General features: G+C 39.5%; 1 protein-coding gene across 1 annotated transcript in view; it reads right to left on the reverse strand.

The window, feature by feature from the left end:
- Positions 1-9179: 9179 nt before the first annotated feature.
- LOC124874718 (phospholysine phosphohistidine inorganic pyrophosphate phosphatase) overlaps positions 9180-13638 on the reverse strand; it is a 34547-nt gene continuing 30088 nt past the window's right edge. Inside the window, exon 7 of the mRNA XM_047376195.1 lies at positions 9180-9716. Within this exon, the coding sequence (XP_047232151.1) occupies positions 9599-9716 (118 nt within the window). The 3' untranslated portion in view covers positions 9180-9598. The remainder of the gene's footprint in view (positions 9717-13638) is intronic.

The raw sequence follows: 13638 nt of genomic DNA on the forward strand, positions 1-13638 counted from the left end.
AAATGTTTTACTTTTTGTCACATTACAGCCATTTTATTGGGGTTTAATTTGACAAATCGCACAAAAGAATGAATCTTGGGAAGATTTCACAAATAAAAATCTGGAAGCTGATGTTTGCATATGAATTCAGACCCCATGAGTCTTTATGTGCTTTACACATGCAGCAACTGAAATTATTACCCATTCTACTTTGAAAAATATCTCAAACTTAGCTGGTTTAGATGGATAGTGTGCGTGAACATCAGTCTTTTCACATTTTGGAATTGATGACCTATTGCATTTAGGTGTGGACTTTGACTGGGCCATTTTTAATCATGAATATGTTTTAACCTAAACTAAATCTTTCTGGTTCTGGCTGTACATTGAGGGTTGTTTTCGTATTTTAAAGTGAAGCTCCGCCCCAGGTCTTTTGCGGCCTCTAACAGGTTTTCATGTTCCTATTAACTCTGGCCAACTTCCCTGTTCCTGCTGAGGAAAAGCATGTTATGTTTTCTTCACACATTTGCATTTTGTATATAGGTTTAAAAATACTTGTTTTTTAAAAATCTATCTTCATGACTAGTTGTCCAGGCATTTATCCTGTTGAGGTATTATCCACCTGAGCTATAAATCTCTGCAGCTTCTCCTGAGTTAACATAGACCTCTTGGCTGCTTCTCTGATTACTCCCCTCGCAAGGTCTCAGTTTTTCAGGTGAGGGACTGTATAGGGCTATTTTTTAATGAGATGACTTCTAAAAGGCAGTTGGTTACACTGGACTTTATTTTGGGTTTTCAGAGTAAAGAATTACAATCTTTGTCAGACACCTGCACATTACCTTATGTGCAATCTAAATAACAGCATGTAAATATTTAAACAAAGTCACAAAAAAATAAAACGAGTATAAACAGATGTATAAAATGGGGGCTGAATGCATAAATCACTTTTTGGATTTTATTTGTAAAATATTGTGAAAACGTGTAGCGTTTCCATTAACTTCACAATTATTCAGTACTTTGTGTTGGTACATGACATAAAATCTTGCATTTAGGTTTGTGGTTGCAATGTGAAAAAAGTTCAAGGGGTATGAATATTTCTGCAAGGCATTGAATGTCAGCAAAGAGGTAAGTTGGTGTGAATGAATTTCCTTAGCTGTCCTAATTTTTAGTGTGAGGCTATAAGGTTTGACAGTTTTTTTTTGTTAAAGCAGTTTTACAATTACAAAAGAGGTTAAATGTAAAATAGAATCAATGTTTTTACTTGAGGACTTTGGTTCCATGCTGAATTTCAAGCAGGCGAATATTTTTTACTTATGGATCCACAGTGATCTTATAGTTTTTACATATATATGTATATATGTATATATTGTTTTTTCTTTATGCACATTTTAGCACATCTGCAAACAGAACTATTAGTAAAACACATCTATTTAGCACTAATTCCATTGTTTGTTACCTCTTTAATGCAACAATGCAGAATGACCCAATTAAGTTGCATGAAAACAATTGCAGCAGTAAGCGTGGTGCGGCTGATGGGCCTGTGTTTGTGTGCTGAAGCAGGGAGGACGCTGAGCAGGGGAGGGAAGTCCGGTCCATTTTTTTGTTCTGAAACTTTTTTTTTTTTTGATGGCGGGTGGCCTGGTGAAGCTGAGCGACGGTTCACCCCAAAGACCTCGCTCCCTCCCCGCTCTGGGAAACAAAAGGGGCTTTTTCTCTAAGGAGCACGGTGACGTGGGAGGCGGCAGTGAATGTGGGCCATGTGTCAGGGCTGTTGCTGCTCCGTTTGTCTGCTTCCCCTCCCCGCCTCTGCAGACCTCAAGAGTTTATATTGTTCGCTTTTTTTTTTTGCTGTGTTTTGTAATTGCTCACCCTTTCATAGTGTGCTCACACTAACGGTGATGCTCAACATTGTTTGAAAGCGTAAGGTACCTTTGAGGGAATAATGTCACATCATTAAAGGTTTGGCTAAGTAATTCAAAGATTGCTTGACATGCTATTCTCCAAGCTCAAATACCACACAAAGCCCCGTCTGTGGGAATTTAAGTGGCCTCCAAGGCCAGTGCATACTCCTGTAAGGGATGATTATGTTGTTCTACGAGAATCTGTCTGCTTGCACAGTAAGGTCACATTCCCTCTGTCAGCCGCCTGTGGTACGTGCAAGCCACTTACCGGCCCTGGAAATGGGTAAACATGGCCCTTGTTAAACGTGCTGAGCAGCAGACTGACACACCGAGGGCCCCCAGGCTTTAATCAGCAAAGTGACAGGAGTGAAAAGAGGCTGTGTTCTGGGAGAAGATAGGCGTACAACAGGAGGGGTGGGCCATGCCAAGGTCCTGCACTGCACGCTCTCACAAGCACAAGAACTCGGTTGAGTTTTGGTTACTTTTGAACTGTCATGGATAGTTATGCACAGTTTCTGCTCTAATAATGATTCATAGCATGCAGTTTGCCTCTACTTTGTTTGTCACAGATGTTCATGTTCAACGCTATTATACTATTTGTTCCACATGTCCTCTAAAACTTTTAGTACAACCAAAAAAACCATATGTTTGGAAAGAACTGAGTATACACTGCTATGAAAAAAGTGTTTTCCCTTTTACAAATTAATTATCACTAAACAAATTTTAATGTCAGATACAGACAACCTGGGTAAATGCAAAATCCAGTTTTCAAATGAAGAAAAAGCTATTTAAACCAACCTATGTATGAAAAACGAATTGCCCCCAAAACATGGAACTGCTGGCATAAGTCTAAATTCAGCCCCATTAAAGGATTTTTCAGCACAAACAGCCAATTTCAGGCCATGTCACAGCATCTCAGTCAGATTTTTGTCTAGACTTTGATTAGCCAACTCCAAAACCTTAATCTTTTCAAAGGTGGGTTTGCTTTGGATTATTGTCCTGCTGTCTAACCCAAGAACGCTTGAATTTCATTAACTAAATGAAGGACATCCTTCAAGATTTTCTAGTACAGCAGAATTGATGGTCTCATCAATCGCGGCAAGTCGTCCAGATACAGAAGCAAAGCATTTTCCATACCATCACACTAAAACCATGCTTGACTGTAGGTATGTTATACTTTTTCTAAAATGCTGTGTTGGTTTTATTTCTGATTTAATAAGCCCACCTTCCAAAACATTTCTTTATTTTTCTAGTCCAGTGAGGACACAGTTCTTAAAGGCCTGTGTTCTGCGTGTCTCAGATGCTTCCTGGGTTTAACACACCGGAATCACACGAAGGCTTCAATACCCGATGTAGAACCCGATGACATGTTGAGGAGGTACTGATTTGGTTGTGTTGAAGCAGAGACAGTGACCTTTGAGAGCTGGAGCTCAGCACCCCTGGTTTTTGTCAAGAGGAGACAGTGTTTCTTATCTGTTATTGATTTTTGTTTGGATTGGGAAAGGATGTGTTACTTTTTGAGATCTTTTAGCCTACCTTGTGCTCTCGGAAATCCTTTAAACAGAGATTCTGTTTAAGGGATTTCTTCATTCTAGTAGAACATTTAACTTTAAAAACCAAAAGAACTGCTAGAACCTGGAAGTAATTAGACCTCGGTGTGGCTAGTGAAACAGAACCCAAAAAATGTTTATTTAACAGTTAATTTGTGTTTTAACAAGGGTGGTTTGAATAGTTATTTTTTAGGTTATCTTTGTCTGATATTAAAATTAGTTTGATGTCAAACATTTACAGTAAATGTGACAAAAGAGCAAAAAACAGACACATCTGCCTGATGTTAGAAGAGAGACTGTTTAAAAGTGCTTTACTTATTGCTTTAAAAGTTATATGATTCATTCATATCCATTTCTGCATTTCTGCATTGTGTTAAACAATTTGGACAGATAATTACTGGAGTATGTTCAATATTTTTCAATGAAAATACTGATTTCATGTTTGCTATTAGCCACCATAATAAAGATTCCTGCTGCTATGAATGATGTTGGTGTAAAAGCAATAGTAATCTCAAATTTATATTGACACAGATCATTGGATGCTAGCAACAATAATACAGAACTGTAGTTCCTAATTTGTAGTTCCTGTGGAGACTTTTATGAGCTTCATTTGTTGACTGAATTGATTGCTAAACTGTAGCAAAAAGGACATGCCAAGGCCATAAAAGCTCTCTACATAAAAATAAAGATCCCATTTCCACGATGGCTGTAGGAACCACGGTAGGAACACTCAACAGGCTGCCTTTCACTCTGACAACAAAGCAAGTGGAAATCCTCAGAAAAAGGAGCCCCGAGAGAGAGCCAGTTACAAAGCTGAGGTCAGCTGTAAGCTTTCAGATGTTCTGAATGCCAAGACAATCGGTTTACATTGCACGATGACATACGACCACCGTTACACCCGGCTTATACATACAAATAAGGTCGAGAATGGCATCATGGGACATGCTTTGTGTCTAGAACGCGAGTCTTCAGTGGGCAGAGGGGTCAATGTCCCTGGAGGGAGGGAGTGTGGGGGGTGTGACGACTGTGGGCCACATTGGCAGAATACAGACTCCACTGTGTCTGAACTGGGACGCTTCTCAGATTGCCTGTAAAGGCTGCCGGGGGGAACTGGGATTGGATCGGGAGGGAGAAAGAAAAGGGAGGAAAATTCAGACTTTGGCTCGAACTGTGACTTTTCAGGCTTTTAAAATCTTAGCGCACCACTCAAAACTGTTGGCACGGTTGCCCGCGAGGAATGGAGAGTGATGAAATGTGGAGGAAAGTATGAAAAATGGCAAGCAAAAGGCAAATATTGCACACTCAGAAGGGAGGAGGAGCGGGACAAACAACCGGCTGCTATAAAAACAAGTGCAGGTTTTTCCACGGATAACAGAGCTCTCAGTGCTGCAGGTGCTCTGCTTCGTTTGGTCAGCTGACCCGCCATTTCCTGTCGAACGGGAAGAGGCAAATGAGAGGAGATAAAAGTTCAAGGTAGCACACAGCTGGCAGTAGTTTTAGGTGGGTGAAAGCAGGTGTGACACAAGTGCGGCAGTGTGCGTGCCGTGAAAGAGGAGTTTAACCCAAACAGATGACATAGAATCGAGTATGAATGTTGGCTCAGGCTGACTGCTGGGAGCACTCTGCTCAATGTTTGCTCAGTACGATCCTAGGGGCATAATTTCTGCAAAAAACATTTATTATTTTATAATTGTTCTAAGCTTCTAAGTTCTAATCTTCACAAAATAATAAACATAAAGGAAGCTAAATTATGAGATTTGAGAATCTTAATGCCTATTTGTCTTTGGAATTCAGCAAAATGCAACCACATAAAACAAATTGACATGCAGTAGTTAGGCAGATGGGTATGAAACAAAAGGGCTTCAATCGAGGAAGGCCCAGACTAAAAAAGAACCATTTAAAAACATTTGCAAAATATAGGGAATTTGATCTAAAAGCCCAGTATGTGCCATGAAAAAGTATTTACCCCCTCACACATGTCCTCTTTCTTTTAAACTTAAGTATTTACAGCATCTCGACGAGATTTAATCCCAGAATGTGACTAGGCCACTCCCAAACCACCATTTTTTTTTTTTAAACCATTCAAAAGTGGACTTGCCTGTGTGCTTTGGATCATTGTCCAGTTATATAACCCATGTGTGCTTGAGCTTAAGGTCACAACCTGATTGTTGGACATTCTCCTCCAAGGTTCTACTGGAGAGCAGGACTCATGGCTCCAACAATGACTGCAACTTATCTATGTCCTGCAGCAACAAGGTAGCCACAGACTATCACAGTACCACCACCATGTACACCAGCTTTAACTGGTTGCACACATTCCACTTTTGTCTCATCAGTTTAAAGAATATAGTTCTTAATCTCATGGGGATCATCAAGGTTTTTTTTTTGGCCCTGGTGTTCTTTTTGGTCAGCTGTGGTTTTCTCCGAACGATGCCATTTTTGCCCAGCCTCTTTCTTATTGTTAAATCATGAACTCTGACCTTAAGGCAAATGAAGTCTATAGTGCTGTAGATGGTCTGGGTTTTTTTTTGTTCTCCTGGGTGTGTCGTTTTTGGAGTAATTTTGGTAGGCTGGCCACTCCTGGGAAGCTTTACCACTGTTCATATTTTCTCCATCCAAATAGCTCTAACCTTTTCCAGACTTATGATGTCAGCGATTTTGGTTCTTGTCTGTTCTTTGTCAGACAGATGCTATTCATGTGATTTCTTGATTTAAAGATAATAATCAAGCCTGGGTGTGGCTTAATCACAGTTATTTCATGATTAAACAAGGGGGTTAATTCTATTTTCTCATGTTTTCAGGTTGGTTTGGATAGCTTTTTTTTCCTATAAAAAGAGAAATCCCAATTTGAGAACTGCTTTTTTTTATTAACTCAGCTTTTTACTGTCAAATATTAAAATTAGTTTGATGGTCAAACAGGTCAGCCCTCCATCAGGTTTTGGCTAAAGCTGAACTTGTAATAGAGGCTTTTATTGTGTTGTCACTGAGCCACCTGCAAGCAAGGATCAGAGGTGTATAGCAGTGAGGTTACTTGCTGTAAAAACAATGCACCAAAACTAAGCAAATAAAGTAGAGGTGAAAAACTGTTGTGCAAATCACCTTGAAGTGCAGCCTGTTGCTTAAGCATTTGACTGTCACTATAATGAAATCACATATGTACTGCAAATCACATAACAGTACTGCACACTGCAGTGACAGTAAAAGAGTCAATGTGCTGGACTCCAGGAGGAATTTACAATTTTTTACCCAACATGGCAATCTTGACTGGATAAACTCATACTAATTTGTAACTGGTATAAAAAAAAAATGAGTGGATGACCTCAGGCAAGGCCTCAGAGTTTTGGTTAACAACCAGCTGGCTCGGGGTCATACGATGCATTTGCAAGACTAAATGATGCTGAACTTGCCAAGAGAACTGTAGTTTAAAAAACTGGGAGAAGAAAAAAAAAAGCTAAACCAGTGAAATCAATGTTTAATTGCTTCATATACAAAGCCAACAGGCAGGAACGTATAACAGACAAAACATTCATTCAAACAACGTGTAGGCTGTTACAAAACAGAGCACCAGCAGTACCAGCTGCTAGCACTTTGCTGTGTGCATTAATATTTAATAAGCAATCTGAAGAAGGAGCAACACAGCCAGCTCAGACATGGTTTCATAACACTTTGCAGCATTTTTATTACCTCTAATTGTCCAATAACATTCAAACATGTGTGTGAGCTAATAGTGAAATGAACCAGAAAGACTTCAATGAATCACTTGGCAGCGGGTTTTTGTCCTCGCAGAATGTACACTGGGACCTTGAGGGCAGGCAATTGAGAATCATTTGTTTTATGCCCCAATTCAGAAAGGGCTCTGTGATCCAGCTGGCACCCACCGATTTTACTCGCTCATCCTTTTACCAGCCCTACAGTACACACGGCATCTGACGTAACTATCAGAGGGCAGCAGAGGAGGAACTCAAGTCAAACAATAAAGATAAGCAGCTTGAGATTTGTGATTCTTATCACTCCAATGGTAGCAGGTCTGCTTGATTTGCTGCAATTTTGCACATAATTATGAATGAGAAGAATGCAGTTTTAAATTAATCACCTAAACCAGTGGGTTTGGTTGTATGTTTAGGGTCATTGTCCTGCTGGAAGGTGAACATCTGCCCTGGTTCAAGTATTTAGCAGACTCACAGGTTTTCTATCAGGAGTGCAATATGTCCATCTTTCCATCAACTCTGACCCGCTTCCCAGTCCATGCTGACAAAAAGCATTCCAAAGCATGACACTGTCACCACCATGCATCACAGTGGATTACTGAATTACTAATTAATGCATTACTGTTAGCTTACCACCACAGACAACAGATTGAATGAAGGCAAAAGAGATCCATGTTGGTCTCATCTGACCAGAGCACCTTTTTGTTTGCCGTGTTCCTTCCAATCAACACCTGGCTTCATTCTTACCACTCCATAAAGGTCAGATTTGTGGAGGACATGACTAATAGCTGTCCTGTTAACAGATTCTCTGCAGCTCCTCCAAAGTTAACCTGGGCCTCTAGGTTGCCTCACTGACTAATGCTCTCTTTGCCCTGCCTCTCAGTTTAGCTGGACGGCCATGTCTTTTAGTTGTGCCATACTGTTTTCATTTTGAAATGATTTAACAGAGCTCTGTGAGATCTTCAAAGCTTGGTATATTATTTTATAATTTAACACTGCTTTAAACCCCTCCATTACTTTATCTATGAGCTGTCTGATGTCTTCATTGGCCTTCATGATGCTGTTTATTCACTGATGATCTCAAATCACTGAGGCCTTTATAGAAAAGTTAGATTTTTACTGAGAATAAATTAGACACGGGATGCCTTTATTTACTAATTGGTGTCTTTGAAGACAATCGGTTGCACTGGATGTTTTTAGGGGTGTCAGGGGATTAAAACAAAATATTTTATTATTTTCATGAATTTTAGTTTTTAAATAAGTTTGTATTGGTCTATCTCAAGGGTCTGCAACCATTACAATACAAAGAGCCATTTTTACACTCGCTCCCACTACATAAAATTTATGTCGGGCCACAGAAACCACATGACCCTTAGAAGAAGTTGCATGAGCACCTAGAATATAAAATGTATTTGTTTGATGGTTAATTTAAAGAATTTTAATGTCCAATTTTAGGTTCCAAAACAAAGAAAAGTTTTTACAAGAAAACAATGATAATCTCTCCTTGAATAAAAGGTTCAATATATATGGAAAATCAAGGGGGTGGAGGTATTGCAATTTGCAGCCTAATAACCAAAATAAAAAGCTAAAAATAGGATTTATTTTTATCATTAATGCAGTTATGTTGTGGAAATTCTATGCACAAAGAGCATGAAAAAACAAAGGTTGCTGTGAAAGGCCTTTATAGTTGAACACTATTTAGTTTTTCATCAATTTTGGCCAAAGTTATGAAGGGCCACTGTGGAGGGCCTAAAGTATCACTTGAGGCTCAAGAGCCACAGGTTGCTAATCCCTGATCTATCACATAACATCACAATAAAATACAATAAAGTTTGTGGTCATAAATGTAATTCATCACTGTAAAGTATTATGTTTCTCTGAGATCAACTCACTTCTCATTCCTGGAGTTTTATTGTTGTGCAAACAAAAGGCTGCTCTGATATGAACTGAGGTTCGAAGACCAAAGAGACAAAATCGAAACCTCTCTCCAATCTTTTGACACCTTTGGGGCTTCTGTGACAATGACTCCAGGTGGAAACTTCAGGTGGATGAAATATCTTTATTTTCCAATCAAATATGTGTGATATTGTCCATTTCATATGCACAGTTTGTGTTACTACAATTAAAACAACCTGCTCACAGTCATTTTCAGCTGCCTAGTAAGTTTCTAACGACTCTGAACACACACCGCTTCGACTTTCCCCATCTAACTGTCAATCAGCAGCTGGTTACAGGCTTGTTTCATGTCAAGCTTGAGGTATCCCATCTATGCCAAACATGTACTGACAAATGCACAGTGCAATTCGAAAGCATTTAAAACCACCAAGGATAAATTTGACTGGAGTTAGTTTAACACTATGTAGGGCAAACAGATGGTTGATCCATTCCCATGTTTAACAGCTCAGTTTATAATGGCTAGACACCATAGTTCTGTTAATTCTTTTTGCATTTTTGTTAAACTACCTCAACACTGCAACTGGAGGGTTCTCAGGGTTCTCTGACTGAGGATCGCTTCCACAGCCTGGGCCAGGTTGTCCACAGTTGCATCGGCGATCACAGTTGGGTGTCTCTCGTCACTTGGCCTGCAGGACGACAAGTGAAGCTATAAGAAACACGAGCAGCTGCTAAATGAGAATCTGTTGACATGGAATTTAGCTCTGATGCTTTCAGAACAATAACAAACACTAACTGGAAGTTAAAAACTGGATAAGCTGGCTTAAAAAATTACCCACACAAGGCAGAGTTAAGATACAGACCATCCAAATAACCTTCTGTGAAAATATGTCCCAGTAGTAACAGGTTAATATTCTCTAAGAATGAACTGGAGTGCAGTAAAAATAATTTTTATTTCCAATTAATTTTGCTGAGTTGTTTATTTGTGCAATTAAAAGGCATCTGTGCAGCTGCTTCCCAAAAGTAATGCATGTTTTTCATCTTTCTCACCAGCTGCAGTTGTGTGTTCCAACCTTAACCATTTCTGTATCTGACCAAAACAGACCAACTGGGAGACACAGACAAAAATGGAAAACATTTAAACCATAAATAACACATTTTACAAATCATTTGGTCTCCGACACACCTGCATTTGGCTTCTTCCAGCAGCCCTATCAGTTAAAATCATCTCCAACTCCTCTAGAGTCACCAAATCTCAACCAAATAACAAGAGTAGCGCAATTTTATCTAATAAACTGGCTGGTGAGCGATAACCAGTATTCACTTGTTGGGTGCAGGTCATTTAGACAACTCTTCACTATGTTGTACATTTGAATTATAATTTTTTTTTACTAACTAGCTAACTAACTAACTATACTATGAAAATCCTAAGCTGTTGTTGTCATTAAGGAAGAATATCATAACACGAAAAGGGTTAAAAGTAGAACCACCCACTAAAGGAGAATGGGTTGATATTATGAACAAAATGTTCCTTAAGAAAATATTCCCCTTTCCCTTAGATCCCTTTGAATTGATAGTATATAAATGAAATGAACTAGGTTTTTTCCTATTTTTTTAATGATCAAAAAACGATACTGCTATGAAAGAAACTACTATCTATAATTGTTCTGTGTTACGGTATATAGCCGAACAAAGAGTTTAACATCTTGTTGGCTATAAAGGAATACAAACAGAATTGCAAAGATTTTATAGTGCTGTATTTGGAAGAAATACAAGAAAATACTGAACTACAATGAAAATTTAACAGATTAAACATGATTTAAGCACATGGGTGCGAAAAGATTTGCTTACAGGGTCGAAATGGAAGTATGACGTGTTTAGGTGGAGGGGCTAATTAACCCAGAGCCTAGCTGTCAGTAGTCATAAAGTTGTGCCTGATCTGTGTATCAACTTTATGTGAAAATTGGACTAAAAAGGCCTTAGACAGGTTGAGGTTACAATCATAATCTCGTTTCTGCTTTGGTTCCTAAATTGTGGGAAAGCTTCAAGAAACGTGGACCAACACCTCATATCTCCCACACTGACTAATGCCTTTCTTTGGATCAAGGTCCACTGATGGATGCAGATATAGCTGTTTAATCAGCTGGTGGAGGAAATGCAATCCATTTGGTAAGGCCCAGGACTGGCATGCAAGACCCTTTTCCTCCCAGTCACATCAAAAGAAATGGACACCCCTTTCATTCATCCACAGGAGTCCTGTTCATTTACGAACAGGAGTCTGTAGATCCCCCCCACACCTACTCCTTCTCAGACCAGCCTAGACCAGACTGTGTGTGCTGCCTCTGTTCTGTCCGTCAGTCACGGTTGGAGCTCCAGATGGGGACCCTTTGTCTGGCTACAGGCGTGCAGCACACACCGCCATTAATCCTGCCTCCTGAGAGCCAGTAGAGAACCATGGCAAATATTTGTGAGCCATCCAAGTGTAGCGCTAGAAAGAAGAGGCCTGGAGGTCGTGGGTGATGGTGGCAGGGGCAGAGGTGTTGAATACTGAAGCCACATTGAATACGGGAGAATGCAGTGCCATGTGTTTACGCATGTCTGTCAGCTGCCTGTGCTTGGGTTATGTGAGCTGCTGCACTAATGGTCGGGGTGTTCGGTCTCCTGTGCAGAATTACCACCGCACCCTTTTCTGCCCGAGGACTGATAGAGTTCACACACTGCAGAGAAGCATGAACTCACAAGCAAGTCAGTCTCATGGCTCTTAGGTTTCAAGCAGTGTATCCAACCGCATTGTCTCTTTTACCAGTTGCGCTATTAAATCTTTCAAATGTCCCCTTGCTCTTGTCCTCGAGATATCCATGCATGCATGCATGCATGTCTGCATGCATTCATTTTGCTGCTTTCCAATCTCTGCCATGAATAATGGAGGAGCAACCAGATTAATGTGACCATGCAAAATTCAGCACAACCCATCTAGTGTTACCAGTGAGGTAATCTGTGGCTCGCTCCATGTCCTTCAGGTCAGTGTAATATCAATATGCATAAACAGATTCGTTTGGCCTCCACAAGTGACTGACACTGCACAGCCTTTGTGCAGCGATGAGGTCAGCCATGAAGTAGGAGGTAGACAGCAGCAGCAGTCAGGGATTTTGTCCAACACAGCTGCTAACACATTGACAGAGCAAAGTTTTTCTCTGAAAAAATGTATTATTAAATCACCACAAAGTTTAATTTGTGGAGAAAAGACCATAAATGAAATGCATAATTTTGATACGCCTCTCTTACAAAACATGTAAGATGTGATTACACTAAATGGAGGAAGTGTTATCTGGATCCGCTCTTTACTATTCATTTACATAGGACAGAGGACTTTTTTCTTCAATAAAAAGGGGATTTCTTTACTACTATAAAAATATTGATAGGGTGTGTGGCTGTTTATTGGAGACAAAAAAAAATAATAGTTGGTCCTTTCAGAATCAGAATCAGCTTTATTGCCAAGTTCGTAATACAAACAAGGAATTTGACTCCGGTACACTTTAGCTGCAAAGATCATGCAGAAAGCATGGGTAAGCTTTGTTAAAGTAAAGGAATGAAGAGGATGGGTTTCTTCACAAACTAAAAAACAGGCTCTCTGTTTGAAACACTTTTTGCCTCATGATTATGAAACATTTGGAATCTTGGATTTAAAGACTGAAGGTTTAAACCTGAGGGAATAGGGCCCAACATAGATCGTGCCATGACTAGGACAGATAACTAAAGGAATTTAATGATTTTACTTGTATTACATCATTTTAAATCAATTTTTATTTACTTAATTAAAATTTAGACCCTTACTTCATATCTTTCAATGGAGGAATAAAATAAGGCATGTTTTTAATAGAGGCTCTTTGAATGTGTATTTTGATTAACTCAAGGCCTTGATGAAAGGAAAGTGGGCCCAAATGACTCATAAAAAGTACACGCATTTGTGAAAGTCAGCTGTGGATGCAAGATAAATGCAGAATAGATATGGCACAGAAAATAAAGGAAATGAGACTGTTAAACCTCATTATATTAAAATAACTCCACCATTGTTTCCTTTGCATACATTGTCAAGGCAGTTGCCCACAGGGTGAAAGAATGACAACTTTCCCAAAAGTTACTACTCAACACACAGGAACATGAACAAGAAACGCACACACAAGACCAAGAGAAGCAAATCTGACACATAATGCAAGTCCAGTTTCGATTTATGCTTGTATCTTAACCTCTCCGCCTTTATTGCTGAGTAGGTGTTTTGTCTGAGTGAGTGCAGATGAAGTAGATATGTAGCAGGCATAGGGGACTGAGATAAAATGTTCAACCTGAGCCAACAATGACCTACTTAATATGTTGTTATGTTGGGAACATGGTGACAAAAAACAGATCTGGATAAAAATGGCTAGTTTTCACGCAGCCTAAACGGAACCTAAGGTGGTAACACAACAATTCACTCTCCCTAAAAAAAACAAAAATAAAAACTGTTGTTTCGGCCCTGATAATTTATCCGAAAATACCTACCTATTGGTGTTTCCGAAACCCTTTTCCCATGTAAAATATGATGTGTCTGCATCAATGCTTATTGGAGCTCAG

Source organism: Girardinichthys multiradiatus, chromosome 10 (assembly GCF_021462225.1).
Source record: "Girardinichthys multiradiatus isolate DD_20200921_A chromosome 10, DD_fGirMul_XY1, whole genome shotgun sequence".
Taxonomy (NCBI): Eukaryota; Metazoa; Chordata; class Actinopteri; order Cyprinodontiformes; family Goodeidae; genus Girardinichthys; species Girardinichthys multiradiatus.